The sequence below is a fragment of the Cyprinodon variegatus genome, unplaced genomic scaffold (genome assembly GCF_000732505.1).
Source record: "Cyprinodon variegatus isolate N-32 unplaced genomic scaffold, C_variegatus-1.0 Scaffold1153, whole genome shotgun sequence".
Lineage (NCBI taxonomy): Eukaryota > Metazoa > Chordata > Actinopteri > Cyprinodontiformes > Cyprinodontidae > Cyprinodon > Cyprinodon variegatus.
In genome coordinates, this window is record NW_015151606.1 from 131101 (window position 1) to 158147 (window position 27047).

At 40.5% G+C, this 27047-nt stretch overlaps 1 protein-coding gene across 1 annotated transcript; it reads right to left on the reverse strand.

Moving 5' to 3' along the window:
• Positions 1 to 2943: 2943 nt before the first annotated feature.
• On the reverse strand, positions 2944 to 26350 carry LOC107101786. The gene is made up of 11 exons (XM_015400835.1): positions 26013 to 26350; positions 23390 to 23510; positions 21206 to 21307; positions 21080 to 21116; positions 19215 to 20989; positions 17211 to 17241; positions 11930 to 13692; positions 11787 to 11835; positions 7399 to 9197; positions 5182 to 5218; positions 2944 to 5084 (listed from the first exon to the last, which is right to left on the reverse strand). Exons 1-11 carry the CDS (start codon positions 26105 to 26107, stop codon positions 3550 to 3552), a joined length of 7344 nt encoding a protein of 2447 aa, XP_015256321.1. The 5' UTR covers positions 26108 to 26350; the 3' UTR covers positions 2944 to 3549.
• Between the last annotated feature and the right edge of the window lie 697 nt (positions 26351 to 27047).

Sequence of the window (27047 nt, forward strand, 5' to 3'; positions counted from 1 at the left end):
AAAAACATAATGTGCATAAATAATAGCTGTATCAACCCTACATGTAAAAGGAGTTTTATGGGGGCCGCCAGGAACTTGAGGCCCTTTGCAACTGCCTAGTATTGCCTAATGGTAAATCATTCCCTGCCTGTGGTATAACCTTTGGCCAGGGCTCTTTTCTGAACACTATAATCACTAAAAACTGGAAATGTAAACAAATACACCCATTGTGCTGCTACTATATGATTCAATACTCAAGTCAGAATTTCTTATGTTCGTGTTCTGTTGGATTATATCACATTAAATCATCTGATCCTGCTTATGTGGATCGGTATCAGTATCTCCCTGATGTCATTTTCAAAGCAGTCAGACAGGTCCTTCATCAGGACGCATGACGACACCCTAAAGAGGTGTTTCTGAAGAGGAGCAAAAGGTGTCAAGTTCAGTGGGGGTCAGGGCCAGCCAGGCGGGTGGGGAGACTCCGAGGATCCACGGACACTTCATCCGTTCACACTCTGCTCCCACGCCTCCTGGTAAACATGAGGAGCCTGACAGCAGGATCACACATCTAAGCGGCGCAGATCCAACTGGAACGGGTGAAAGTTTTTACAGATTATTACGAAAAAAAGAAAATGAAAAACAATCCACTGGACTTTGTTTCCAAGTTTGAAGACGTTTAGCTTCCCATCCAGGAAGCTTTTTCAATTCAAGATGTCAGGAATAGCGTTGAGTTTGAGGTTTTATACAGTATTTTTTACAGATTACAAAAGAATTGGATTCCTAAATGGTATGAGCATTACAGCAGTGAAAAAATGAGCACTAATGGATGATTTTCCAGATTCTCTATTAAATAAATAGTTTCGATTAGATAAAATTTGTAATAAAACAAAAAAATGATTGTCTGAGAAGATAACTTATGATTCTCCATTCCACTAACAGGACATTGACAGTCCTTCACATTCCACCTACTGTTTCAAATCCTACAGTTTTACAGCCGCAAATAAAAATGAAGTGTTTCTTAAAAGTACAATCAACAAGCTGACATCTGAGTAATTCAGACCAAAAGTCTTGCATCGTGACCCGTGCTGCCAAATCTCCCTGAAAGGGAGCCTTGAAATGAAATCCACTTAAGCCTCCTGTCTTCCTTGGAAGTGTATTTAAATCCTGGTGGTGTATGGACATGATTACGGACCGTCACGGCTCTTATATCAGCGCAGGACCTTGACATTAAACAGGAAGCCTGCTGCGTGGGTCAATTATGGGAATGCCTTGTTTTGCTTAGAAAAGAGAGGATGTGTTTCTTCACGCTCAAAAGCACAGGCCACACCTGAGATTTGTACCTGCAGCGGCCTCAGCATGGACGTTTAAAAAGGTAAACAAATACTGCACAGCCTGCAGATGTTTAGCTGCTGGTTGAGAGACACTTTAAGGCCTTTAAATAAAGTCTTTCATCTTTTTAACTCATTTCAATTAGTCTAATTCAGCAGTTTTACCCATTAAGTAAAACCACTCTGTGAATGTATGTTTGACTTTTTGAAGTCTGGCAACAGTATATAGTGCCTTTCCATTTAAATCTGCCTATTAAACCTTTATTAACTATATATATTAAAGCTCATAAGCGTTTAATTCATCCAAGCACTGAAACTGTAGTTTTCGACCAACCTTTGTTAAACATGCACTCTTGTATGAGGAAGGAACCAGCAGAGGTTAAAGCAACAGTAACATTCCCAGTTCCTCAACACTACTGACCTTTTTTATATAAGAACATCAAACACACTAGAAGTCTAACCGGCTAAATTAAATCTGAGTTTTCCATTAAAAACTATTTGCATTTATAAATCTGCAGAAACTGAACTTTATTGCTTAATTATTTTATATAATTTTTACTGGAGCTACACTTATAAAAAAGGTATGAAAAAAAAGATTAAAACTAATAGAATAAAAATCACTCACTGGAAAAAATCGAAGTCTAGATTAATATATTTTTTTTTAAATAAGAGCATTTTTCTTGAATTGAGGAGGTAAGTGAGACACTTTGCCAATGGATCAAGCAATTTAAATTTAAATTAAGATAAAAACTATTACATAGTCTTGTTTCAAGTGCATATTATCTATTTACCTTATTTTAAGAGTAAAAATCCTCATTTCATTGGCAAATCATCTTAATACCTACTCAAATTAATGGTAAATACACTAAATTTAAGACATTTTGACTAATTTCTAGATTGTTTTTGCAGTGCTTTTCACTTCAACCAGCGCACTGGAAAAATGATCTAGAAACAAGTAGAAATTTCTTAAATTAGGTGTATTTACCCTTGATTTTAATAAATAAACGAGGTAGTTTGCCAATGGAATGAGTATTTTTACTCTTAAAAAAGTTAATTCAACAATATGCACTAGAAATAAGACAATCCAATTGTGTTTTCTTATTTTAAATCCAAATTATCTTATTCCATTGTCTGTTTTATCTCAATTCAAGAACAAACGCACTAACTTTAAGAAAAAATGACTTATCTAGATTTCGATTTTTTTCCAGTGCAGGTCTGTGTTTTGTTTTCTACATAAAGGACTGCTGGAATTCACAGCAAATTATTAACAGGAGGCCGGCAGAATACGCTTATTCCTTTGAATTACATATTAACCCAACAGACAAAGGCAACAAAGGATCAGACGAGATGATTTGCATCTCCCACAAATACAGGTTGAACTCGTCCCTCCTTTCTTCCCAGAACCAGAAAGGTCTGGAAAATAATTAGCAACTGTAAACCCACTATTTATAGGTGAAGGATCAGTCCTCAACAGTTTGACGACTTTTTATAGAGTGAAAATTTGATCTAATAGTGTTTAATAACTAAAGAAATGTGATAGAACTGTAGTTTGGTATGTGATGAATCAAAATTTTTTAAATATAGCTCCACAGCGCCACCTTGTGCTAAAAGATGCTTCAAATCCAACAAGCAGAAACATGTTTTTTGGATCATTTTATTACAGTTTTTTTGACAAATATATATGAAGATTTTCCTATAAAGGAAACATTATTCTCAAAGATACGTTTTACAGCAAATCCATTCTGGCGGGGAGGTGGCGAACACGGGAAAAGAAAAATCAACAGAGATGAGCTAACTAACCGTTTCTAGTTGTGCCCAGGAAGTAGAAGGGTGCGTTTTCAAAAAGAATGATAACATGGTTTGTTTTGGAAAATTGAGGGGAAAGAAAACCTTTTTTTTTTTTTTTTCTGAAATAAAACCAATGGGACAATGCTGACCATCTGATTCATTATGAAACGGGGTAAAAATCATTAGTTTCTCATCAAGGCACAAGCACCGAGAACCATCGCTGCGCTTCGTGGTTTTTTTTCATGACATTGGTCCCATTGGGAGGTACGACTGTACAAACTACAAAAATTAAAGAAAGGAAACAGCAGAGCTTAGGATAGGGCTTTGCAGAATGCCAACCAACAGAAAAATTCAATAATATACAGGGACAATTCTCCATGAAGGCTACTCAGTTCTTTAGTCTGGCGGTACTGCCATCCACTTCCTGTCAACACTGCAAACAGAAGACCAACCGCTACAGAGGATGGAGCTCAGAGAGGGACCTCTTCTTCTGCTGAATGAACTCCTGCAGACTCCTCCTCCCCTGCCTGAAGTTGCTCTCCCGCCTTGAAAAAGGTAAAATGACCTGAAGTCTGAGGAGCGTTTCAATGTTACTAAAACTTCGGATCTGCGACGTCTTGAGTGTATCGAGGACAGTGGCAGGAAGGTAACCCGCCATGGGATCCAGCCACTTCTCCTTCCACGCCTTCATCTCGGAGTGCAGGGAGAGCTGGTCTGGCAGGTCCTCCTTGTACAGGCGAAACACGAGACCACTAAGAATGCTGGTTTCCACTTTGAACATTGCATAAGGCACAATCTCCAGACATCTTAAGGTATCCAACACCTTGTCCGCAAAGAGGTCATTTATTTCTGCTATCGAGTGATCCACGACCTTCATGCTGACGGATTCTTTATAAAAGTCACTCAGTGGCTCTAGAAGCACTGAATGCAACATCTGGACGTTGAGTTTCGAAGCCAGGGAGACGGCTTCCTCAAACCAGGACTTGTGATGGATGTCAATCTCGCTCTTTAGTGTGCCGAGGGACGCTTTGATGTCAGGCAAGGTGTTCACGGCCAGCAGCATATCTAAAGGTTTTCCTTGAAGAGACTGACTGAGCTTTTTTGTCACTGCCAGGACGTTCTTCAGCACTACGGTCGAAAAGATAAACTCAAAATTCCGGATTGAATCAAAGAACTGCGACGCCTGGAGCTGGTCTGAGGTGCTCCCCTCTTCTTTCAGCTCGTTCAGACAGAGAACAGCTGCTTCCAAAAGCTCTATCATAACCTCATGCATGTCGTGACTCTTCTCCCAGTTCTTGATGAGTTTGTCCCTTAACTCGCTGGCCTTCGCCTCATCCTGCTGGAAAACCAAAGTGATTATGTCCTCCAGCGCGTTCTGGCGTTCTACGTCCTCTGTGAGCCAGTGTAACAATCTATCAATGATGACGGCTCCATTGGCCGCTTCTTCAGCAGGAGAGGATCTGGCCAACCAAACGTTGAGGGACAAAGCAGAGCTAACTGTTCTAATAGCCTGAGGGTATTTTGTAGCAATGGCTAAACTTACAGCTCTCATCTGAGCTCCTACTTCACCGACGCTTAGTAAGGCCTGTCCTCTGCAATACTCCATGTTCAGTCCCCACTTCTCAGACAGGGCAGTCTGAATGGCCTCAGAAAGGACAACTGAGTCTTCAACGAACGGGATGAAGGCCAGCGTTTCTTCACACTGGATGTCCTCTTTGTTCAAGTACCTGATACACAGCGGGATATAGAGCTCCCCGTCAATTTCAACCGTTTGCTCGGTTATAATCGTGAAGAACTGAGAGTCCCAGAGTTCCTTTAGGATGTGTTCACGTAGCTGCGGCTCATAGAAAGACACGGTCGTTCTAGGTCCTTCCGCGGCCTCTTGAGGAACTTCCTTATTTGGTGTTTCCGCCTCGTTTTCTGCGAGTTTCTCTGCCATAGCGGATTCCCCCAACTCTGCAGCTTCCGCCGGTTTCACTCCAAGGTTTCCTAGATTTAAGTAACAAAAAAGTTGCACTAGAATCTTGAATTGAAAAAGACAAAAAACAAACACTTTTCAACAAAACATGCTTTTTTTCCAACTTACTTCTGTCCAACTTCAATCTTTGGAGAACCTTTGTTACCTAAAACAAGTTAAGAGACTTTAGTTACACATCATAGTTGCAACTTTAACACACTGCTTAACAAAATGTAAAGCAACACTGCCATCTTTTGGCCAAAACGAGGATTATCACCCATTAAGGATTCAAAACCAAACCAAGAAAAACTGATGTTGCAAAGCAGATACACCTGATGGTACTCTGAACTTTCTCCTTCAGGCAGCATAATGATCATTTCAGCTTCCAGAGCCTGTCATGAAGGGGGGCCAACAAAGACGTCAGGCCCTCAGGCCTCCAATATCAGGTATTTTGCCTCTACCTAGCTTTGCAGGACTCCAACACCAAAACAGCAGACGCTGATAAAAAAAAAACTCAACTTCTGACCCCAGCTGAACATTTCTAAAGTGATATTAGACTTATTCAAATATTCTGTTTGATGTTTTTTTTTGGAAAGTATATTATGTTAAATCTAAACTATTTCAAAGAAATAGACTAAACTTTTAGAATTAGGATTGGTTAGGATTGATGCTTATTTTGTTACTTAAATCAAAGCACGTTTAAGAACCATGGGTTTCTAAGAAGTTCTTGAGGCCAACAACTGGAAAGGAATAATCAAATTTTAAGAAAAATCAAAAGAAAATAATAAAAAGTAACTGCATGGTCTCATTAAAAGCACATATTATATAATTATCCTATTTTAAGAGTAAAAATACTCGTTCAATTGGCAAAATATCTAATTTACCAACTAAAATTAAGGGTAAATACACCTGATTTAAGACATTTTTACTTGTTTCTAGATTGTTTTTCCAGAGTTCAATGGCATTAAACACATGCTCTAGAAAACAATCTAGAAATAAGTAAACATTTCTTAAATTAAGTGTCTGTACCCTTAATTTGAGTAGGTAAAATTAAGAGATGATTTGCCAATGGAATGAGTATTTTCACTCTTAAAACAAGATATCTAGATAAAATGCACTTGAAATAAGACAATGCAATTCTGTTTTCTTATTTTAAATGTAAATTAACTTGTTCTACGGGCAAAATGTCTCTTTTACCTCCTCAATCCAAGAACAAATGCAATTTTTTAAAGAAAAAAATTACTTATCTACATTTTGATTTTTGTTTTCTAGTGCAGATTGTCTTCTAACTTTCCAACATTAGTCAGGGAATAGAGATAATTGTAAGAACATTAACAATAGTAAATATTAAGTGTCACTTTCAAAAAATTCAAAATTTCCCCACTTTCCTTGGCTGCTCCTTGGCTTGTCCCCTACACTGGAAAAAAAATCTAAATCTAGATAAGTCATTTTTTCTTCAAATAAGTGTGTATTTTTTCTTGGATTGAGGAGGTAAAATAGACACTTTGCCAATGGAACAAGACAATTTACACTTAAAATAAGAAAAAACACAATTGCATTGTCTTATTTCAAGTGCATATTATCCAACCATCATATTTTAAGAGTAAAAACACTCATTCCATTGTCAAACTATCATTTACCTACTCAAATTAAGGACAAAAAAACTTAATTTAAGAATTTTTAAAACTTATTTCTAGATTGTTTTTGCAGTGTAAACATCTAAAATATTCTGTCATGATTTGTGGACACTAAGATCTAATGAGAAGCGTTATCTCCTGGTCAGACCCTGTAATTCAGTGAACGGGTGAAGTCAGAGTAAAGTATATAGGGACGCCCATGAGAAGGCTGGAAGCTAGAGGGGATTTGGCTGCCATTCGGCTGGCTTTTGACGGGAAGGGCCATTTTCAATGGCTGCAACTGTACACTGCAAAAACGGTTTAGAAAGAAGTAAAAAAAAAAATTTAAATTAAGTGTATTTAGCCTTAAGTTTATCAGGTACATCAGATGATTTTCCAATAGAATGAGTATTTTTATTCTTTAAATAAGAAAATTAGATAATATTCACTTGAAATAAGACGATACATTTACTTTTTCTTATTGTAAATTGTCTTGTTATGTTCCATTAGCAAAGTGTCTAACTTACCTCCTCAATTCAAGAAAAAACTGCACTTATTTTAAGAAAAAATTACTTAGAGATTTAATTTTTTTGCTGTGTAAGTCAAGAAGTCCATTGTTGAGCATCAAAATCCTAAGACTAATCAATCATAATTATTAAATGTTTTAAGGTTATGATTTAGCGAGTGAAACCATAGAACACCGGGGTGAAATAAGCTAAAATGAACAAACCTGTGACAGACACGGTGTGCTCTCTGGATCGACTTCCATGCACTTCTCGATGACTTCTGGCAGTCTTTGTAGTGTTGTGGCGTGCGAGCGGAGCATCACTTGACTGATTTTGCTGCCTCTACATGCAGTGTTTTTGAACAGATCCCTCATGGAGTTCAGCGTGGTCTTCATCAGGTCGCACTCCATGCTTACGCTCGGGAGTACGGCAACCAGTCGGAGCAGTAGGGCCACGGTCGGGTGGCTTTTGGACTCTGGATGAGCAAGTGTTTCGGCAATAGATGTCGGAAGAGCAACATCCTGGTATTTCTCCGTCCAGACGGCAGCCCAGGCGTTAAGCTCTTGCTCGGCCGCCTCGGGCTCCGGGAGATCCGTAAGGTAAAGGCTGAAAGGCTTGTCTGTCGACTCTGACAGTACGGGCTGAGGGTTGCAAGAAGGCAGCAGTGACAGGACAGACAGAGCTTTTAAATGGTTGCCTGAGAAGCAATATTTCATTTCCTCCATCAGACTGTGGAGGAGAGGAATGCTCAGATTATCTCTATAGTAAATCTCTGGAGAATCGTAGCTGTTGGCTTCTTCTGAAAAGCACACTTGTTCAGGAGCCACCCTGGTCGCTAACTGGAACGCCTGTTCGAACCAAGAATTGTGCAGAGCGTTCGCATTCGTTAACATTTTCTCCAGAGTTTCGATGATTGAAGGGATTTTCTCCACCTCGCAAAGGATGTCAGCCGGGTTTCCGCAGCGGAAGACTGTGCTGCAGTTACGAAGCGGCGCACAGGCGTTCTTCAAAATCACGAGAGTGATGATGAAATCCACGTTTTTCAGAGCAGCAGACAGAACCTGTGCATGCATGGACTTTGCACCCGCCGTGCCAGAGCTCACCGCATCCAGGCAGCTGAGGACGCCCTCTAAGGTGTCAGCGAGGATGTCGAAAAAGTCCTCTCGTTTTTTCCACTTGGAGCAGAACGTTTCTGGAATTTCCTCTAAAGCCTCTCTTGGCATATTCAGAAGCCCGTCCACAGCCTGAGCTAACTGTTCCTCCAGATGAGGAGACTGGTCAAAGAACAGCAGCAGATCTTCAGTGATGTCCAGCAGTTTGGCCACAGAAGGGCAAGGCACACTACTGGCCAGCCACTGAGCCAGACCACAAGACTCACTGGGCGTTACGACGCACAGCGGGTAGCTGCTGAGGAATTCTAAAGACATTTTCTTCAGGCTTTGAAACCCCGGCCCCCAATGCATGAAAGCCTGGCCTCGGCACTGAGACATGGGCAAACCCCAGTCCTCAGTGATGATCTTTGCCAAGTGGCCCGCTTGCCAGTCAACATCTCTGTTTTCATTAAACGGTAAGAACCCTATAAGTTCCACTTTTGGAGTCGATTCCCCAACATAACGAACAAAGACTGGCAAGTAAGTCTTGTTTGCAATTTTAACAGGTCTGTCTGTTATCAGGGAGAAAAACGGAGATTCCTGCATCTCTTTAAGTATCGTATCTCTGATTCCACTGATGAGGAGGTTCAGCATTTCATCGTCACTAATCCATGGTATGCTTTGGCTTTGACTTCCAAACCAGTGGCACATCTTCAGCTCCTGAACAAGAGGCTCCTGGTCTTCCTCCTTAAGGTCGCAGAGACTGCGGTTGGTTTTTCCCAGGAGCGCAGCCAGCCTAAAGACTGTAGCCAGGCTCTGACGGTTATCTCCTGTGACCCCATTCTCGTCTGCCGCTTTCATTTCTTGGTCCTGCAACTTCTCAGCAGGCTCTGTAACACTCGGCTCTTCAGCTTCAGCCTTAACGTTGTCAACTAAATGGATCAAGGGAAAAAAAAAACAAAAAAACAATTGGAATTACTTGAAAATCATCATTAAAAAAAAATATAAAACCCTCTGGCTGTTTCTCAATTCACTAGAGCGCGACTACGGACTCATGTCCTCCCCAAGTATGTTCTTGAGAAGAACACAGGAAAGTGCGGACTCTGGGAGAACGCAGCATAATCATGGGTCAATTGGAACACAGAAGCGTACTTGTGACGTCACCACACGCTCAGCTCATCTGGAGCTGCATTTCACCTTCTGTTATTAATAGTCTCTAGATCAGGGATGGGCAACTGGCAGCCAGATACGGCCCTCATCATCACTCAGTGCGGCATGCGAATAGATCAATAATAATTTTACTATTTCATTTTTAAAAATATGATATTTTTTACCGATAGAGGGCGCACTGTACGCAACCAATAGCGGACAATTCACAGACCCCCTTTCTGCTTGGGTCAGCGGGCAACTAACGGAGTTGTCGGGCACTTCGAGCTGCAGCTCGAACTCTGCGACCTGCAGGCAGACTAGGGGTGTAAATAATAATCGTTTTGTATCGATGCATCGATCCAACAGCCGACGATCTGATGCATAGATACGTCCGCAAGAGAATCGATTCTTGTGTTTTTTTCTCCTCCGGTCTATTTTTATCCATTTGGGCGTAATTCTCCTCCCGTGCTGCGGTGGCGCTAAACCAATTATGCCCTCCTACCTCGCTTCCTGGTTATACTCTTACAGCAGTGTGTTGCAGTAAGCTTGACACAGACATTTTTGATTTATGCTCAATATTTAAGCGTGGTCTGTGCTACACACTGTGGGTCTAGATACGGTCGAGGCGGCGAGGAAGTGGGGGCGAGTTTAGTCCGACGACGGAGGGACATGAGGTCCAAAAAGAGCGGAGCTCTAGGTGGAAAAAGGGTTCCAGCGTTCTCGCGCACCTCGCTCTTCTAGCGGGTCAAACTTCACGAGTTGTTTTCCGCAATTTCGGTCATAAAAACAAAACAAGCCAGCCTCCTGTCTGCGGCACTGTTTGCTGTCACCTACAATTTGGGAGAGGTGCAGCGGAGCGTCTGTGGAGGGGGCGGGACGTCTGGAGCCGAGGTATTTAATTGCTCTCATTGCACTGATTTAGTGCAGTATTTTTGCAGAATTTTTTGATGCAACATTTTTTACTTCTGTTATTTGCTGTTGTTTCTAAAAAAAAAAAAAAATGCATAACGATATTACAGCTTTTATTGATTTATTTCAAACTTAAAAACTTTGTTTAGCCTGTAAGGTGTAAAAAAAGAAAAAAAAAAAGAAAATTAACCGATTAATCGAATCGCATCGTGGTGTATTCTTGAGTATCGAAAATAATCGAATCGTTGGGTCAGGAAATCGATACTGAATCGAATCACCATGATGGATGTGATTTACACCCCTAAGGCAGACCCATTTTCCACGTCCCTGAGATTTTGCCCTCCCAATGGCCAGCATGTTTGGGAGCACTTACATTTGCAAGAGCAGCTTTTCCACCATGAAGCACATAAAATCCAAAGAGAAACAGACTCAACGATGAAACACTGTTTCACTTGATGCACATTGGGAACACAAAAATTGAAAAGACATCCAATCCACTGTGAGCCATCAGACCAAACCACAGCTCTCTCTTTAGCGTAAATTAATGTTGGGCCTCTGTGCTCTAGTTTTATTCTATTATTGAATATGAGCTATTTGCAATCAGTTTGTTTTTTTTACTTTTTTGTTCTTTGTTATGAATGAGTTCAAATTCTTTTTGCACTTTTTTAAGCAAATATTGTCTTTGTTGTTTAAGAAGGACAAAATGCATTTATTTTATACACAGAAACTATTTGCAATCAGTTCTTTAGGCAAACTTTTTGTTCTTTGATATGAAGGAGTTCAAATTCCTTTTTGCACGCATTTTTAAGCAAACGGTTCGTCTTGTGCTTAAGGACATATTAAAATGCATTTATATGGAGAAAATAGTTGTATTTTGGCGCAGTAAACATACACATATAAATTAATTTAAAATGTGTTCTTATTCAGACTCATTTGTAGCGTCTTCAATAAGGAACACAGATGAAAATTTTGCCAAATAAAACACACAAAAAAATCGCCATCAGAACTTCACAAACCGTTACGCAGAGAGAGGGCTGCTGCAGACGGGCTAAGGCTAGCCTTGGCTAAGGTTAGCCCTGGCTGAGGTTAGCCTTGGAGGTCCGCTGGTTGCCACGGTACTCTCAACTTCGGAATTAATCAGTAAATGGGCCAATTAATGACGCCTAAAAGTATAATGTTCTCGCCTTAAATGATCTTAAAACGTACTTTCATTGAACAACGGCAACGCAGTGCATGCTGGGACAGCTGTCAATCTCAAGAACGGACAAGTCTGCTCTGATGCATGCTGGGTAAATAGGGAGGGGCGAGAACAACATCCGGGGACTTTGTCTGTTCTCGGTCTGCTATTCTTGTGAATTGGAACAGTACTAGGGCTGATGCTGTTGATGTTGCACAAGTATACAAGCACACGAGAACGCACAAGTACACATATTGAGAAACGGCCTTTTATCTTTACAGTTTACCTTCCATATTGTTTTCAGAGTTCCTGATCAGACTTTTGGATTCCTTATCCTGCAAGAACAGCGAGACAAGTTTGTTAATACTAAAATTAAAGAGGGCTTTACCTAAAGATGAAGGTGATTAAATATCACTTTTAGGTACATACCAAACAGATGCCTTCCAAGGCCTGAGGAGTAACCTTCAAACACTGGCTGACCATGCGGTCCAGATCCCTGCGGAAGTCGGTGCTGACGTTGAGCATGGCCAAACACACAGACCTGTCCTTGGGGTTGGTGGTCCTCAGGTAGTCCTGGAACCTCTTGTGTCGCATCACGACGCCGCAGTCCTCCAGCATGGTGCTGGGAAGCACAGACATGATCCTCAGCAGGGTGTTGATGTTCCCGAAGTACTGCATGAGCGGCAGGCGGAGTGTATGGAAGATGGAGCTGGGGATGGTAACGGAGGCCACCTTAGTCTTCCACGTTACTCTCCAACAGCAGAGCTCAGTGAAGAAGTTCTCGGCATCGGGCAGGTCGCTGCTGTAGAGAGGCTGCTTTGACTTCAGGTTCTCAAACATGTAGCTCACTGTGACTGAGCGCGGGATCAGGGACAGGAAGTTGAGAGCTTCTTTGTGGTCGTCTGAAAAATGATCCTTTACAGCGTTGATGAGGTTGTCTACTAGGGGCACGCTCAAGCAGTCTTTGTAGTAGTTGACTGGCTTTATCATGCCGTCTTTTGGAACGGAGTTGTCGGGCACTTCGATCTGCACGCGAAGGCTCTGCGCTATTGCACACGCCTCATCGAACCAGTTCTGGTGGAACAACTTCATGTTGGTTTTCACTCTGTTCAGAGTGGCCACAATACCGGTGATTTGGCAGAGCTGGGATGCAGCGCTGAACTGGTCCTTCTGGATACCTGCACTGAGCTCTCTGGTAAAACAGGCGGCGTTCTTCAGGACCACCATGGTGATGAGGAAATCAAACTCCAGGACTTTCTGCAGATGAGCTGCAGCCTGTTCGGAAACGGAGGGCTTCCACCTCTGCGGGTTGTTCTTGATCTTCTCCAAGCATTCGACGAGGGGCTCGAGGATCTGGACGAACACCTCGTAGGAATCGTGCTTCTCCTGCCAAAGGCTGCAGAACATCCCTTGTAGCTCTTGGACTTTTTCATAGCTCTCTCTAAGGCCGTATGCAATCACATGGTCAAGTTGTTTTTCTAGGGCGGCACTGCTGCCAAAAAAGGCCAGGATTTCTTCAAATGTATCCAGGGCTCTCTTAACTGCAGGCACCGGGATCGATTTGGACCACCAGGTGTTGAAAGAATAAGCAGAACAATGAGTGCTTATAGCAAGCGGATACTTCTCCTGGACTTTGCAGGCGAAGGCTTTAAGCTTGTAGGAAACGTCACCGGAGCCGAGGTAAGCTTGACCTCTGCAGTTTCCCAGATCGAGACGCCACTCCGCCGTTATTTTTTCTAAAAGACTTTGTACCATAACGTCGCATTCCAGATCTGACTCAAGGAATCCCAGCAACTCTAAGCGCATGACATCGAAACTGTCCACAAACCTAATGAAGATGGGCAGGTACTCCTTTTCTCCCAGTTTCACAACCCGGTCGATGATGAGGGAGAAAAAGGAAGTCCCCACCTCGGTGAGGATCCCCTCCCTGACGGCGCTCTCGCACACGGACAGGACTTCCTTCATCTCCGACTTGGTCACGTACTCCACCTCCCCGTCCTGAGCGGGACATGCGTCGCCGTGCGGCTTGCTGCTGTAAGCAGCCACCACCGCCGCTTGCAAAGCAGATTTAAGAGCTTCTCTGTCAGTTTCTGCACATTTCATCTCCACGAGCCGATCAGCATCCATCTCCAGATTGATCTGCTTCAGCTCTTCTTCTGCATCCTTCTCAGCATGGTTTCCATGGGCTGCCACTAAAATAAGAGTCGATAGAGGACTTTGGTGAGAATACAGACAGTAGAAATGATAAAGAAATCTTTTACAAAGTCATATCATAAATATGAAGTGGAGTCCAAATATATTTTTATAATCAATGTGAAAACAATTTCATTCAATGCAGACATGAACTAAATAACAGGATGTATTTTAGGGCTGCACACTACATGCCACAGCTAGGGTGATATCACTGCCAGCACCTGCCTGGACAACAATAAATGTTAGTTATTTAGATACCAACATTTGCAAATCTGTCCTTCTGTGATTTACTTGTTGAATGGCAGACAGATACACAGCAACACAAACTTAAGGGCTGGTTATCTATGGAGAGATATTTGTGACTTCGTTTTGAGCTCCCAGGAACCAATCCGAGCGTGCAGTGAGAAAACACGCGCGCACTGAACTCTGAAAAACTCTTCTAAACACACTGTTGTCGCGCTCAGTTCCATCTCTGCTCGGATCCGTCTCTGCTCGACGCTCAACACCAGCTGTGCGCTCGACTGTCTCTCCGCTCGCTCGACTCGGTCTCTGTGCTCGCGAATTCATAAATTTATTTAAATATGGTGGTTGGCAAACAACTTTCCAACTGTCTGCTGACTTAATTAATGACTTAAATTAATAAAACCCTGAACTAGAATCAGAGCAAATTAAAACTTCTTAATGGAACAATTTCTTCAATCTATTCTAACGCCAATACGATCACAAACATTTCTCCTTTGGAGGCTGAATTCCATCACTGATTATTTTACCCGATTTAAAATTAAATTCTGTAACTAAAACGAGACACCATTCCTAATATTGTAATATATTGAAGGATCCCTAAAAATGTTCCCATATCTAAAATATTTTTATCTAAATACTGTTGAACCTTACTTGAATCTGATATGTGCTCCTAATTTATGTTTTTAAACCGCAAAATTAAATCCATATCAATAGCAGGCAAAACGAGATGGATGAGGTGATGATCTAATAACTGTTTTACTCACTTTTATAATGCACTATAACCACAATAACTCCTGTAAAAACCATTGTGCAGCTATATTATAGTTTTTTTTATTTATTGACTGTGCAATATTCTGTGCAATATTCTGAATGTGCAATATATGTGAATAGAATAGTCATACCACTACCTCACCGTTGCTCCCTACCTACTACACTTTAAGGTTAAAGTAAATCCACCTGTATATTAGCCACCCGGATTGTACATATATCACCTCAAACCTCTGTGCTACTACCTTGTATTTTTTTTTTTTTTTTATTTCTTATTTTTATTTTGTTTTTCATTGTGTGCAATACATGTACACTTGCACACTAATCCTTATTTATATTGATATACTGTATATACCTGGATATACTGTAATTATATATATTGTTTATTCTTCTTAATGCACCTTTTTCCTCCTTGTTTGCACCTTCTTCTTTAATTACTATTTCAATAAGTGACGAGTGAATTTCTCCGCTGTGAGATCAATAAAGCTCATCTAATCTAATCTAATCTAATCTTTATTTGAGATAATTCAAGATATTTTATAGTAATATCTCCTGTCCATCAAATTGAGTTTTGACTGCATTACTAAAAAAGTTGGTTGATTTCGCGATTGTGTTTTTTTTCATTTAACCGGATGTAGTATTTGGAACAAATACTTTGATTGGATGAAAAAAGCTGGGCGTGATTGGCTGATGGTGTGGTTTATTTACATACATGTATGAATTTGCAAGTGCAGAGACAGAGTCAAGCGCACAGCTGGTGTTCAGCACGGAGAGAGCAGGTCAAACGCGAGCAGAGACTGATCCGAGCAGAGATGGAAATGAGAGCGACGACATTGTGTTGAGAAGAGTTTTTCCAGAGTTGAACGCGGGCCTGACCGGTTTTGAGTGCGCGCGTGTTGTCTCAGCGCACACTTGGATTGGTTCCTGCATACTCAAACCCAAGGCACAAATATCGCTCCATAGCTATCCTCCCGCAGCAGTGTGTCGCAGTGAGATTGTGGCAAATATTTTGATTTATTCCCAATTTTGAAGCGTGGTCCGCTATGTTATTCCACGCCACAACGCAAGAGGGACAATCAGGAACTAGCTGTGGGTCTAGATACGGCCGAGGCGGTGAGGAAGTGGGGGCAAGTTTGTGAGACAATGGAGGGACATGAGGGCGAAATAGAGCGGGGATCCAGGTGGAAAAAGGGAAGGGGCATATCTGCAGTTTCTGAGTATTGATCAGTCAGTAAACTGCTCCCACTGCCACTAAAAGCTGATTGTTCCCTGTTTTAAACTGGTTTTTCAGCCAATGTGAAAGCGGTATATCTGGATTCACTCATTGTTACAGAGGCATTTTGAACCCCCCCACCGTGACATAATATTTGCAGCCAACACCGATACTAAGTCAAAATTAGATGCAGTGCCCTCATTAAACACGAGGACAGCCCCAAAGAGACGGTTTTAGACATGACTGTAAGAAACATTCAGCAAACTGTCAAAATAAAGGACAAGCGCTGTAGGCTAACCATGGAAACAACTTGGGATAAGGAGCGATTTGGGGGTTAGTCGTCCTTTAAGTCATACTAGAAGTACCAAAAAGTTGCATTTTATTGCAAAAAACAGCCGACAGACAAACTTCCTGTTAAAAGTTCAGCATTGAAATATAATTAATGTATCATATATGTTTTTGGTGAAGTTTCTCAGTCATCCAGGTCATAGTCATTCCAAACAAAAAAAACAATCCACTGAATTTGGTTTGCAAGTTTGAAGACGTTTCGCTTCCCATCCAGGATGCTTCTTCAGTTCAAAATGTGAGCGAACAAAGAAGCCAAACGACGCCCATTCCAAATGGACCCGTGTTCGTCCGTCTCAATTAGCATGTTTACTAAGCAAAAACAAGGCTTTGTTGGGCTACTGTTTACAGGAATGAGTAACTGTAATTTAATGCTTTTTAATGCTATTTTAATAATCTTGGAAATAATTTTAATATCATCAACAATGTACATGATATATATATATGTGAATAAAAATCTCAGTAAAATCCTCCTTCGTCATCTTTACCATCGACAAACATACGGCTTTACGGTCAACTGGAAGCAGTTCCACGCAAACATGCAGAACCAGTTATATCTGATGTAATATATCTGATTCAATTGTTTTTATAATGCAAAAGAAATAAGGGGAAAAAGCATTTTACGCCCTAATAATCACATATAATTAATTTTAATGCCCATTAGGGCCTTAATTTAAAAAATGTAATGACTACTAATGATTTTTAATTACCTGTGGAAACCCTGGTATAAAGCCTCAAACTCAACACTATTTCTAACATTTTTAATTGCAAAAGCTTCCTGGATGGGAAGAGAAACATCTTCAAACTTGGAAACCAAATCCAGCGGTTATTTATTTTTCAACATTCTGCACTCTAGGTCTGTTTGCTTTAAATTTATTACCAGTTAGTTAAATTTTAGGTTTTATTGTAACCAGGTCAATGCGATGAGTATTTTGAGTATGATCTCACCTTGTGAAGGGTTCTCCGCCACGTCGTCATCCTGTGAACACACACGAACATTAGTTAACAATTAACCAGTGGTGCCAAAAGTACACACATTTGTTACTTAAGTAGAAGTATAGATACTGCAGTTTAAAGACACTCTGGTAAAAGTATCAACTTGACCTCTTTACTCAAGTAAAATTGAAAAAGTATGTGCTCCAAAAACTACTTAAAGTATAAAGTAACCTATAAAAAAAACAGCCAGATGAATTTGAATGAATTTAAAACTCATTTTTTCGACTATGTCGAAAAATTCTTTGAGATAGGGCCGAGGATGAGAGAGGTGTTGTTGGTCTCCGTCTCCCGATACGCTCTCGTCTGTGTCCGACCTTTCAGACATTTCAACATCTTTTTCTGAATCCAACATTGTAGCATGGCATAGATCAGGGGTAACCAATGAAGAATCATCATGATCTGTTACTTTAAACAAAAAACACTGAAATAAAACGAGGTGTTTATGCATCCATGTTATATATTGAAATTTTAAATAAAAAAATATTTAAAAAATTTAAAATTTTTCTATTTTAAAATCTAAAGTGTTTTTAAATAGAGAGCAACAATCTTTCAGTTTGGTATACAGACTATTTCCTGATTCCAATATTTTATAAAACACCTGACCGTTTGTTTATTTTTCTCTTTTTTCTGTCTTAATGAGAGCAGTGGGCTTCATGCTGCCCTGCAAGGCTTTAAACCTGGTTTAATGGAGACTAAGCCATTCTAAAGCACATATCAAGGAGCTCATTATGAGCCTGGATCCATATTTATTTTTGATTCTGTTCATGGTGGAGAATCCTGCTTCACAGCAGCATGTTGAGCCAAACATCCTCTAAATATCAGGCTCCGCTCCGGCCCGGCCCGGCCCGGCCAGGTCAAGATCTGCTACTGCACTCGCATCAAACAGGAAAAAGAACAGCGAGAAGATCTGGTTCGTCAAATTAAAATATAGTAACAACAGATCGGTAACTACAAATTAGAGAATAGTTCTTACATATTTCAAAAAAACTAACACTGTTTATTTAAAAAATTGGATGCAAACTATTGGTACTTCAACAGATCAGGAAGCAGATTTCTCATCTCCATCAGAAACCGCACATATGCTGGATGCTGATGGGGATTTTTTTAATATGTCATAGTAAATTAAGAGTTCATCTCTGTATATTTTGCTCCTATGGATTTAATGATAATATCGGGCATGCTCTCCTAAAGCTCAGAGGAAGTCTGTAGGCTTTGCTTTGCGCAGGCTGTCTGGAGCGGAGCAGAGGAGGATGTGGGATTTCGGGGTAACAGGAGAAGCGACGCAAGTGATGTTTAGACACTGTCGTTAGACAACATGCGGTAATTTATAAATGTTTTAAATCAGGTTGGGTCTGAATTAGCCAGCAGGTGGGTCCGGATCCGGACCGCGGTCCGCTAACCCGTGACCTCTGCATTAAACCGAATCCAAGAGTAACAAGTAACGTTTGTTTTAAAAATGTTAGGAATAGAAAGTACAGATACTTGTGTTTAAATGTAATGAGTAGAAGTAGGAAGTAGGAAGAAAAATAAGTAATGGAGTAAAGTATAGATATCTAAAAAGTGTGCTTAAGTACAGTAAGAAAGTATTTGTACTTAGTTACTTGACACCTCTGCAAAAAACACACTGGAAAAACCATCTAGAGATAAAAAATGTCTTAAATTAAGTGTATTTACCTTTAATTTGAGTAGGTAAATGAGATAGTTTGCCAATGGAAGTATGGATGGAGTGTTTTTACTAAATAAGATAATTCGATAATATGCACTTGAAATAATACAATGCAATTGTGTTATTTTATTTTAAATATAAATTGTCTTGTTCCATTGGCAAAATGTATCTTTTACCTCCTCAATCCAGGATCAAATACACTAATTTTTAAGAAAAAATGATGTATCTAGGTGTGGATATTTTCGGGTGCAGGCCGCCGGATTGTAATCTGCTGGTGTTTTTCTGCTCACCATCTGCAGCAGTTGCAGGATGTCTGGGTGCTTCTCGATGTACGACTCCACCATTTTTTCCACACTGAAGTGCACATCCTGATTCACGTACACGAACGCCATGTTGCACTGCCTCTGGTCGGGCGCGGTGGCTTTCAGGTAGAAATGGCAGCGCTCCAGCACCATGTGGTACTGTCCGTACACGTCGGCCTCCGCGTTCACACACGGCACCGTTCCCAGCACCCTCAGCAGGCTCTGCACGTTCGGGTAAAAGCCGATATCTGGAATCTTGAGAGTAGCGAACACGGTGGTGGGGAGGATTCTACGCTTGCTCGCGTGCTTCCACTTCACCTCCCAGCAGCCCAGCTCTTCGTAGAACGTGTCGGGGCGCGCCAGGTTGTTCAAGTTGGCGTCGGCCACTTTATCCCTGCGGATGCTGAAGTTGTGGTCCGCCATGTAGGACGGCACCAAGGAGAGCCATCGGAGGATCCTCACCATCTCTGTGCTAAACACTCTCTTTACCTCCGCCACCAGATACTGCAGGATGGGCCGACTCATGGTCTCCCTGTAAAAGTCCTCCAGCGGCGTCTCGCTGGCGTCTGCTTGGGCTATCTCCGGTTTGGTGATCTCCACGCCAAGTTTCTTCGCTCGGCCGACCGCGTCAGAAAACCACTTCCTGTGAAATATTGCGAGCTCCTGTTGGTATTTGCTAACCAGCTTTAAGGCGTTGGAGATGGTGTACTGTAAGGTACTGCTGATGCTTATTATTCCCCTCAGACTGGCGTTCAGTATGCTCACACAGCAGAGCGTGTTCTTTAGAACGACCAGCGTGATGATGAAGTTAAAGTTCTTCAGGACCGGCACGAGGCGGGCCATTTGTTCGGACGTTTCCTCGTCCACCTTGGAAATGATCTCGCTGATGCAGGTGAGGAAAGGCTCCAGGATCTCCAGCATGGTCTGGAAGGCGTCGGTGCCGTATTCCCAGTTCTCGCTGAGAGCCGTTTTGATCCGGTCCACCTCGCCCTTAATGTGGCCGTATGTGGCCAGGATCTTCCCGTCCAATCGTTTGCTCAGCTCTGGTATTCGCCGGATCAACGTGGCCACCTCCTCTACGGTGTCGGCGACCTTTTGGATGGGGGGCACCGGCATGCAGCGGATGATCCAGATGTTGAACGCGTACGGGTCGCTCGGGGACAGAACTACTTGGGGGAACTCCTTCAGGATCCTGCAGGTGAGATCTCGCATTTTCTGACAGAGGTTTCCGGTGATGAGATAACTGAGTCCTCTGCAGTGCTCCATCCGCAAACCCCATTTGTTTCGGAGCTCGGAGAGAAGCATGTAGAAGAGATTCTCTGCGTCCAGGTCACAGGGCAGGAAGCCGATCAGGTGCTTCTGGGGGAAACCTGCGATGGTTACAGAGCGGATGAAAACCGGAATCTGCTCCTTTCCCTCTATGTTAGTCACATCCTGAAGCAGGATGGAGAAGAACCTGGACAGCCGCAGACTGTTCTGGATCTCCTCCTGCATGAAGCGTTCGCCGAACAGCAGGATCTCCTTCTTGTCTATTTTCTCAACACAGATGCGATTGTGAGCGCGCTGACCGCGCACGCCTCCCATCGGTTCGTCTGAGCTCGCGTTCGCCCCATTGATGCTGAAGCCTATCACGGCCAGGGTTTCCTTAAAGTAAATTTTCAGAGTCTCTTTTGCTTTAGAGGTGGAGCTGTCCTCCTGGGTTTCAGGTTCTTTCTGTGGTTCCTCTGATTTTATCCCGTCTTCTGTAGCTTCTGGTGCATTTTCTGGAATGGATTAACGACAGAACGTCAATAGAGTAACCGAGAAACGGAAATGAAGGATTCATTTTCAAGGAAACAAAGGAGTCACTCTACCTTTTGATTTCTTTACAACAGCAGCTTCCTCCTCCGACTGGATGAGGAGAAAATTGTAGAATTAAGGCTTTTATTTTATTGACTTTTTGTCAAAGAGTTGTTATTAATGCTGAAATGAATACTTACGGGATCTCTGGCTCTCTTTCTGTTACACGTCTCCTGTTGATTCACAGCGAAGTCAAATATTGTAGGAACAGCATCTTCCTTTAACACAGAGGTTGACGGGCTCTGAAAAAAAAAAAAACACAATCATACATTTAAAGGCTTTGTCACATAGATCAGCTCTCTGTTTCAGGTTCTGTGTATTTCAAGCTACTAACCCATTAGTACATTAGGGTTGCAAATTAAAAATCAGCGAGGTCTGAATAAAGAAAATCAACCAGCAAAGATCCAGAGAAATTTTTAATTATAATCTTTTAATTTAGACAGAATTTAACACTGAAATAAAATGAGGTGTTTATGCATTCATTAATAACAAAAATGGCGCAGACACGGCACAGTGGAGGAGTTACGTGACCAACTGAGCAAAAAATAGTGATCATCTGTCCAAACGGTCAGTTAACTGACTCACTATAAAGTCCACTATATAGTCGCCGCTCTATATAGTGATTGAGGCATTTAGGGCGGACGTTAAAGCACAGTGAGCTTGTATGAGCTATGAGAACAGCAACTTTTAAACAGAGCGTGCACAAGGAATGGGCTTGTGCACGCTCTCACACATGCGTTTTTTTTTTTTTTTTTTGTTTTTTAAAGTGGAGAGAGTCTTTTTTTTTTAAATTTGCAAAAATCCTGCAAAAACACCTTAAACCAACATGTAGGTATTTCTGTTCTCAGTGCCTCGGGCCTTCGCAGGCTGACATAGTGGACCGCCCCATTTTATCCTCCAGTTGCACAAAATGTCCCTGCTGAGAATATAAAAAATGAACCAACCAAGATGTGTCTCCCAAACGACCAGTATTCCCACTGACTGCTTTGCATCAGGAAGCCTAAAAGCTGAGAATCACATTTATTTTAAACCTGCACTGTTACTGCAGCAGAGTTCCTGTGTTTTCCCATCTATCCTGTTGCATTTCAAGATAAACCAGTCTGAAGTATTCTGCCTATATATGCTGTTTAAATGCTGTTCAGGCTGATTTATGCTCAGAAACCAGGTCGTTTGTGTGTCGCAGTGAGCGCAGAAAGCACATTTTCACACAGGGCCATCATGGTTTGGATTTTTTTCCTCCTTTAATAATAAACACCTTCATTTACAAATTGCATTTTGTGTTTACTTTGTTTGTCCTTGACTATTGTTTTAATTGGTTTGATGTTCCGAAACACTTAAGTGTGACATGCAAAAAAACAGGAAATGAGGAAGGGGGCAAACACTTTTTCACACCACATTAGTTCCTGATCGTCCCTCTTGCGTTGTGGTGTGGAATACCAGTGCAGACCACGCTTCAATATTGGGCATAAATAAGAAATATCTGCGACAAGCTCACTGCGACACACTGCTGCGGGAGGATAACCAACTCTTTAATTACATCAGAACCCAAAGCTATTAGAACTTCAACGATCTTTAATAAACTGCTTTTATCCACATGAAGCAGGACTGGATCACATGAACTCACATCTAAAGGACAAAGATGAGCAAAAACAAAAACACATTTTCTCCCAAAGTTACACCAGATGGTGAAACTATCCTCTATGCCTTTATATGGAAAATTACATTGTGGGAAAACAAAACCTACTGTAAGATGGACGAAGGGCTTGTAATTATTTTCATTCACCTATAAAAAAAAAACAAATAACTGATGGGATGGCAAACAAGTTCTTTCTTTTTGTTGAAAAAAATGCTGAAAAAAGCTTATTTTTAAAAACCTTAACTAGCATGAACAAACATCCTCATGTGAGTATTTGTCACACATCCTGCTGCTATAGAAGAGGCCTCCACTTCCACTTTACTAAAGGATCCCTGTTAAACATCTGTCCCTCCAGTTTGTTTACATTTATCAGCAAGATGATCAATGTAAATGCTACATACCTATAAAAAAATTACCTAAAAATATGAAAAATAAATAAATAAATAAAAAACATTTAAATCTGGTTCATTAGGGGGCAAAGCTCCAGGTTTTGCTGTTCATAAATCTCATCTGTCCAGATAACTATCAACAAACCAAAAACAAAACAAGCTTCTCCCTAATTCTCTCCTCTAGTTCAATTTCTGGTGCTGCGCTGCCCCCTGGTGGCTAACTTAGGTGGGTGTTCAGCTACTTCTGCTTCCCTTTATCTGTTTAAATGTTTTCCTTTGGGCTCAGGTTTGGTTCTTACCTGCTGATCAATCATAGACGGCTCAAAGTGTTTTGCACAAACTTTGTACAGCTTGTGCAGCTGCTCTGGAGGCTGGGAGACCAAATCCTGGCGACGGCAGTTGTTTAACCATTGCTGGCAACTGAAGAATAAAAAAAGGTAAACATTTACTTGAGATAAACTGGTATATAAAGACTCAATGAAAATATGAACAATGACACCATATTCAAATCTGCACAACTGATTAATGAGAAGTTAAATAAAAAATCTCCAAGTGAACGACCTGTAGTTGATTTCATTGTGTGAAACAACAGGAACTTGATGCAGCCATTATAGCTGCACCAACATGGTCTTTGTTCTGAAACTATTTAAATAAGCTGTTTGCTTTTAATTAAAGATAAAATGCACCTGACTGGACAGACGGACCAACTGAACCCACTGAGTTTAAAGACGTATGAATGACCTAAAAACGGTTTAGACTCCAGGCAGACAACTTTTAAAATTACGACGTGTATTAGGGCCAGGCTAGAGATTTTTTTTTTATTTTGAGAATAAAGTCATAACATTATGAGAAAAAAGTTGTTAGATTACAAGAATAAAGTTGTAATATTACAATAATAAAGTCATCATGCAACAACCCGTTTCAGAAAGAAACGTTCGACTCCTGCCCAATTTGATGCTGGTGCGACTTTATTCTCGTAATTTTAAGATTTTATTCTCTTAATATTACGACTTTATTCCCGATGTAACTTTATTATCGTAATTTAACGCATTTATTTTCGTAATTGTATGACTAATTTCATTGCGGCTTTATCTTCGTAATTTTACAACTTAATTCTCGTAATTTTACGAATTTATTTTCGTAATCGTATGACTAATTTCATTGCGGCTTTATTCTCGTAATTTGGCGACTTTATTCTCGTAATTTTATGACTCTTTTCGTTGCAACTTTATTCTTGGAATTTTACAATTTTATTTTTGTAATTTTGCGACTTTCTTCTCATAATGTTAAGACTTTATTATCGAAATAGAGGAAAAATAATTCTCTAGCCTGGCCATAATACTCTGTGGTATAAAATAATGTAGTAGATATTATATAAGATAGATATTATAAAAGTTAAATCTGTTCGGTTTACAATGTCTTCTTTCTCCTCAAACAGCCTGTAGATGCAAAGAACCAAATTAGCAGAACTGTTATTTAAAAACACAGAAACAAGAACATGATTTTTGTTTCTGTGCCGATGCGGGGATGACTTCATCCAGGTCATGTCATCCTGATATACATGCAGCAGGAGACCATGTCTGAGTGTTTGGTGAAAATAAAAACAAGTTTAACCTCCTAACAAGGATCTTCTTTGACATCAAATGATTCTGACAGAGGAGGAAAACTTTTCCAAATGAACCAGGTTTAATTTACACACAATCAGCGACTAATCACAGCTGAACTGGCAGCATTTAATCAACCTGATTTAAGCTCTGAATGACTTAAATCTGGTCCAACCTGAACTGAACACAGAACAGATTCCTCAGCAGAGAGTTTTTGTAAATTTAGAGTAAAAAAGATTAATTCTGTACTTTAGACCAGGGCTGTAAATCACTTCCATCATGGCGATTCGATTCAGTATCGATTTCCTGACCCAACAATTCGATTATTTTCGATATTCAGGAATAAATCACGATACGGTTTGATTGTTTGTTTTTTTTCTTACAGGCTAGACAATGTTTCAAATTTTTAAATACATCAATGAAAGCTTTAATATTGTTATGCATTTCATTTGAGATAAAACAGCAAACAACAGAAGTAGCAAAGTTGTTCCAGGAGCAAATAGATAAAAAGATGAAACCAGGAATCGATACTCTTGCGAACGTGTCGATGCATCGGATCGCCGTCTGTTGGATCGATGCATCGATATAAAAACATTGTTAGTTACACCCCTACTTTAGACACACAAGGGACCCATTATCAGAAAATCACAGACCTAAATATCTCATCATTGATTATAGATTTGTTCTGTGATCTGGAAAGAAATACCTGAAAGTATAATGAAAACAAATAGAAAAACACTGCAATTAAAGATTATTTTAGCACTTCTGTTGCAGAACAAATAATCATTCGTTATTATAGTTATTAATGACCTTTGATCCTAACTGCACAACTTAAATTGAAAACATCTGACTTTGAAAAGCAGATAATACATTTTAAGAAACTTAAAATATGATTAAACCTACACAGCCAGGGCAGTGCAAAGGAATAAATGTTGTTACCAAACTGCCCCTGATGGCTGAGGACTGTTGATCTGGTGGCTATCTACATATGTGGAGGAAAAAGTCTCCTTTAGATTTACTATTTTTATTGTTTATAAACTATTCAAAGTCAGACTAGTTCCAATGTGTGACAGATGAGGGGGTCTCTGACTGTTTCTCATGGGCTTTTCTTTGAAGAGTAACGTGAGTCTGCGCCATTTTCCACCGACTTGTGTCACAGTTAGCTAACATGATGCTAAGCTAACCCCCGATGCTAAGCTAACCCCCGATGCTAAGCTAACCCCCGATGCTAACAGTCCGCGGCTAACACATTCATTTCGCTAGCTGTGCAAAAGGCTTCTTCTCACCAACTTTTGCACAAAACGAGGGAGATTCTTACCGATGTGGGTCCAGAGGGAAGCTGAACAGTGGAGTGCTGTTTTCTGACTCTTGCTGCCGGTAATCACAGTTTGCTGCAGCGCAGCAGTCAGTCATTTTGGACTGTAGTGTGGTTAGCTACTAAGCTAGCTTAGCTGGCGGCTGCAAGCTGCTGAGCTCACTAAAACCAAACTCTGTCTACAATCATAACCTGGACACAAACTACAAACCAATATGTCACAGTTTTGTCATATATTGTCTTTTAGTATCTCTTTGGCAAACTAAGATCCGACTAGTTCCATGCTTTCCGAAGTTGAAGCTGCGAGCTGAGCTAACAGCGGCCGAAAGCGTGTTGTCCTACTAACCAGGAACTAGTCTATGCAGTAGCACAGGTTCACCAGCAGAGGGTGCAAAAGCAAAGAAAATCTGCTTGGTTTGGTTTATTTGACTTAGATTTGTCTTTTTGTAAAAACGAGTGTAAACAAAATGACATTTCGTTTAAAACAGCTCCAGACAATTTAATCTTTTAAAATGCAGCCTTGAAAACAGCAATAAATACAGAAAAAAATAGTTATATAAACATATGACTATATATTTACAGTTCTAATATTATTTTTTTTCATTTGCTCATCAACTGCTTTTTGATTAGTGATTAGGTAGATATATAACAAAACCTTATTTTATATTTAAAAAAAAATAAAATTATTCATCAACAAAAACTAAATATTTGCTTTTAATACTACACAAAATCTGCTCACTTTCTTATCCCTTTATAGGAAACTCAGTGAAATATTTTGAGTGTTATTGGAATCCAGCACAAGACATTATTACCTTTGTAACATTAAAAAATATGGATATTTTGATGGCAAAAATTAATGTCACTGTAATAAGAAGAAACACCAACTTGCCCGAATATATTAAGAAAAATAACAAAAGTGCTTCTGTAAGAAATTCATGAAAGAAACACCTTTTTTTGGTCCAACATAACCTTAGAGGCATTTATGCTGATACTGGCACTTACATTTTTTTTAGTTTTTTTTTCTTAACTGTTAACTTA

Excerpts from the sequence above, each read along its gene's own strand:
- LOC107101786 (XM_015400835.1), bottom strand. The coding sequence starts at position 26,107 with ATGACTGACTGCTGCGCTGCAGCAAACTGTGATTACCGGCAGCAAGAG. Across the intron at positions 21,117-21,205 it reads GAAAGAGAGCCAGAGATCCC|TCGGAGGAGGAAGCTGCTGT; the intron begins GTAAGTATTCAT and ends CTCCTCATCCAG. Across the intron at positions 17,242-19,214 it reads TCCTGCAACTGCTGCAGATG|GATGACGACGTGGCGGAGAA; the intron begins GTGAGCAGAAAA and ends GTGTGTTCACAG.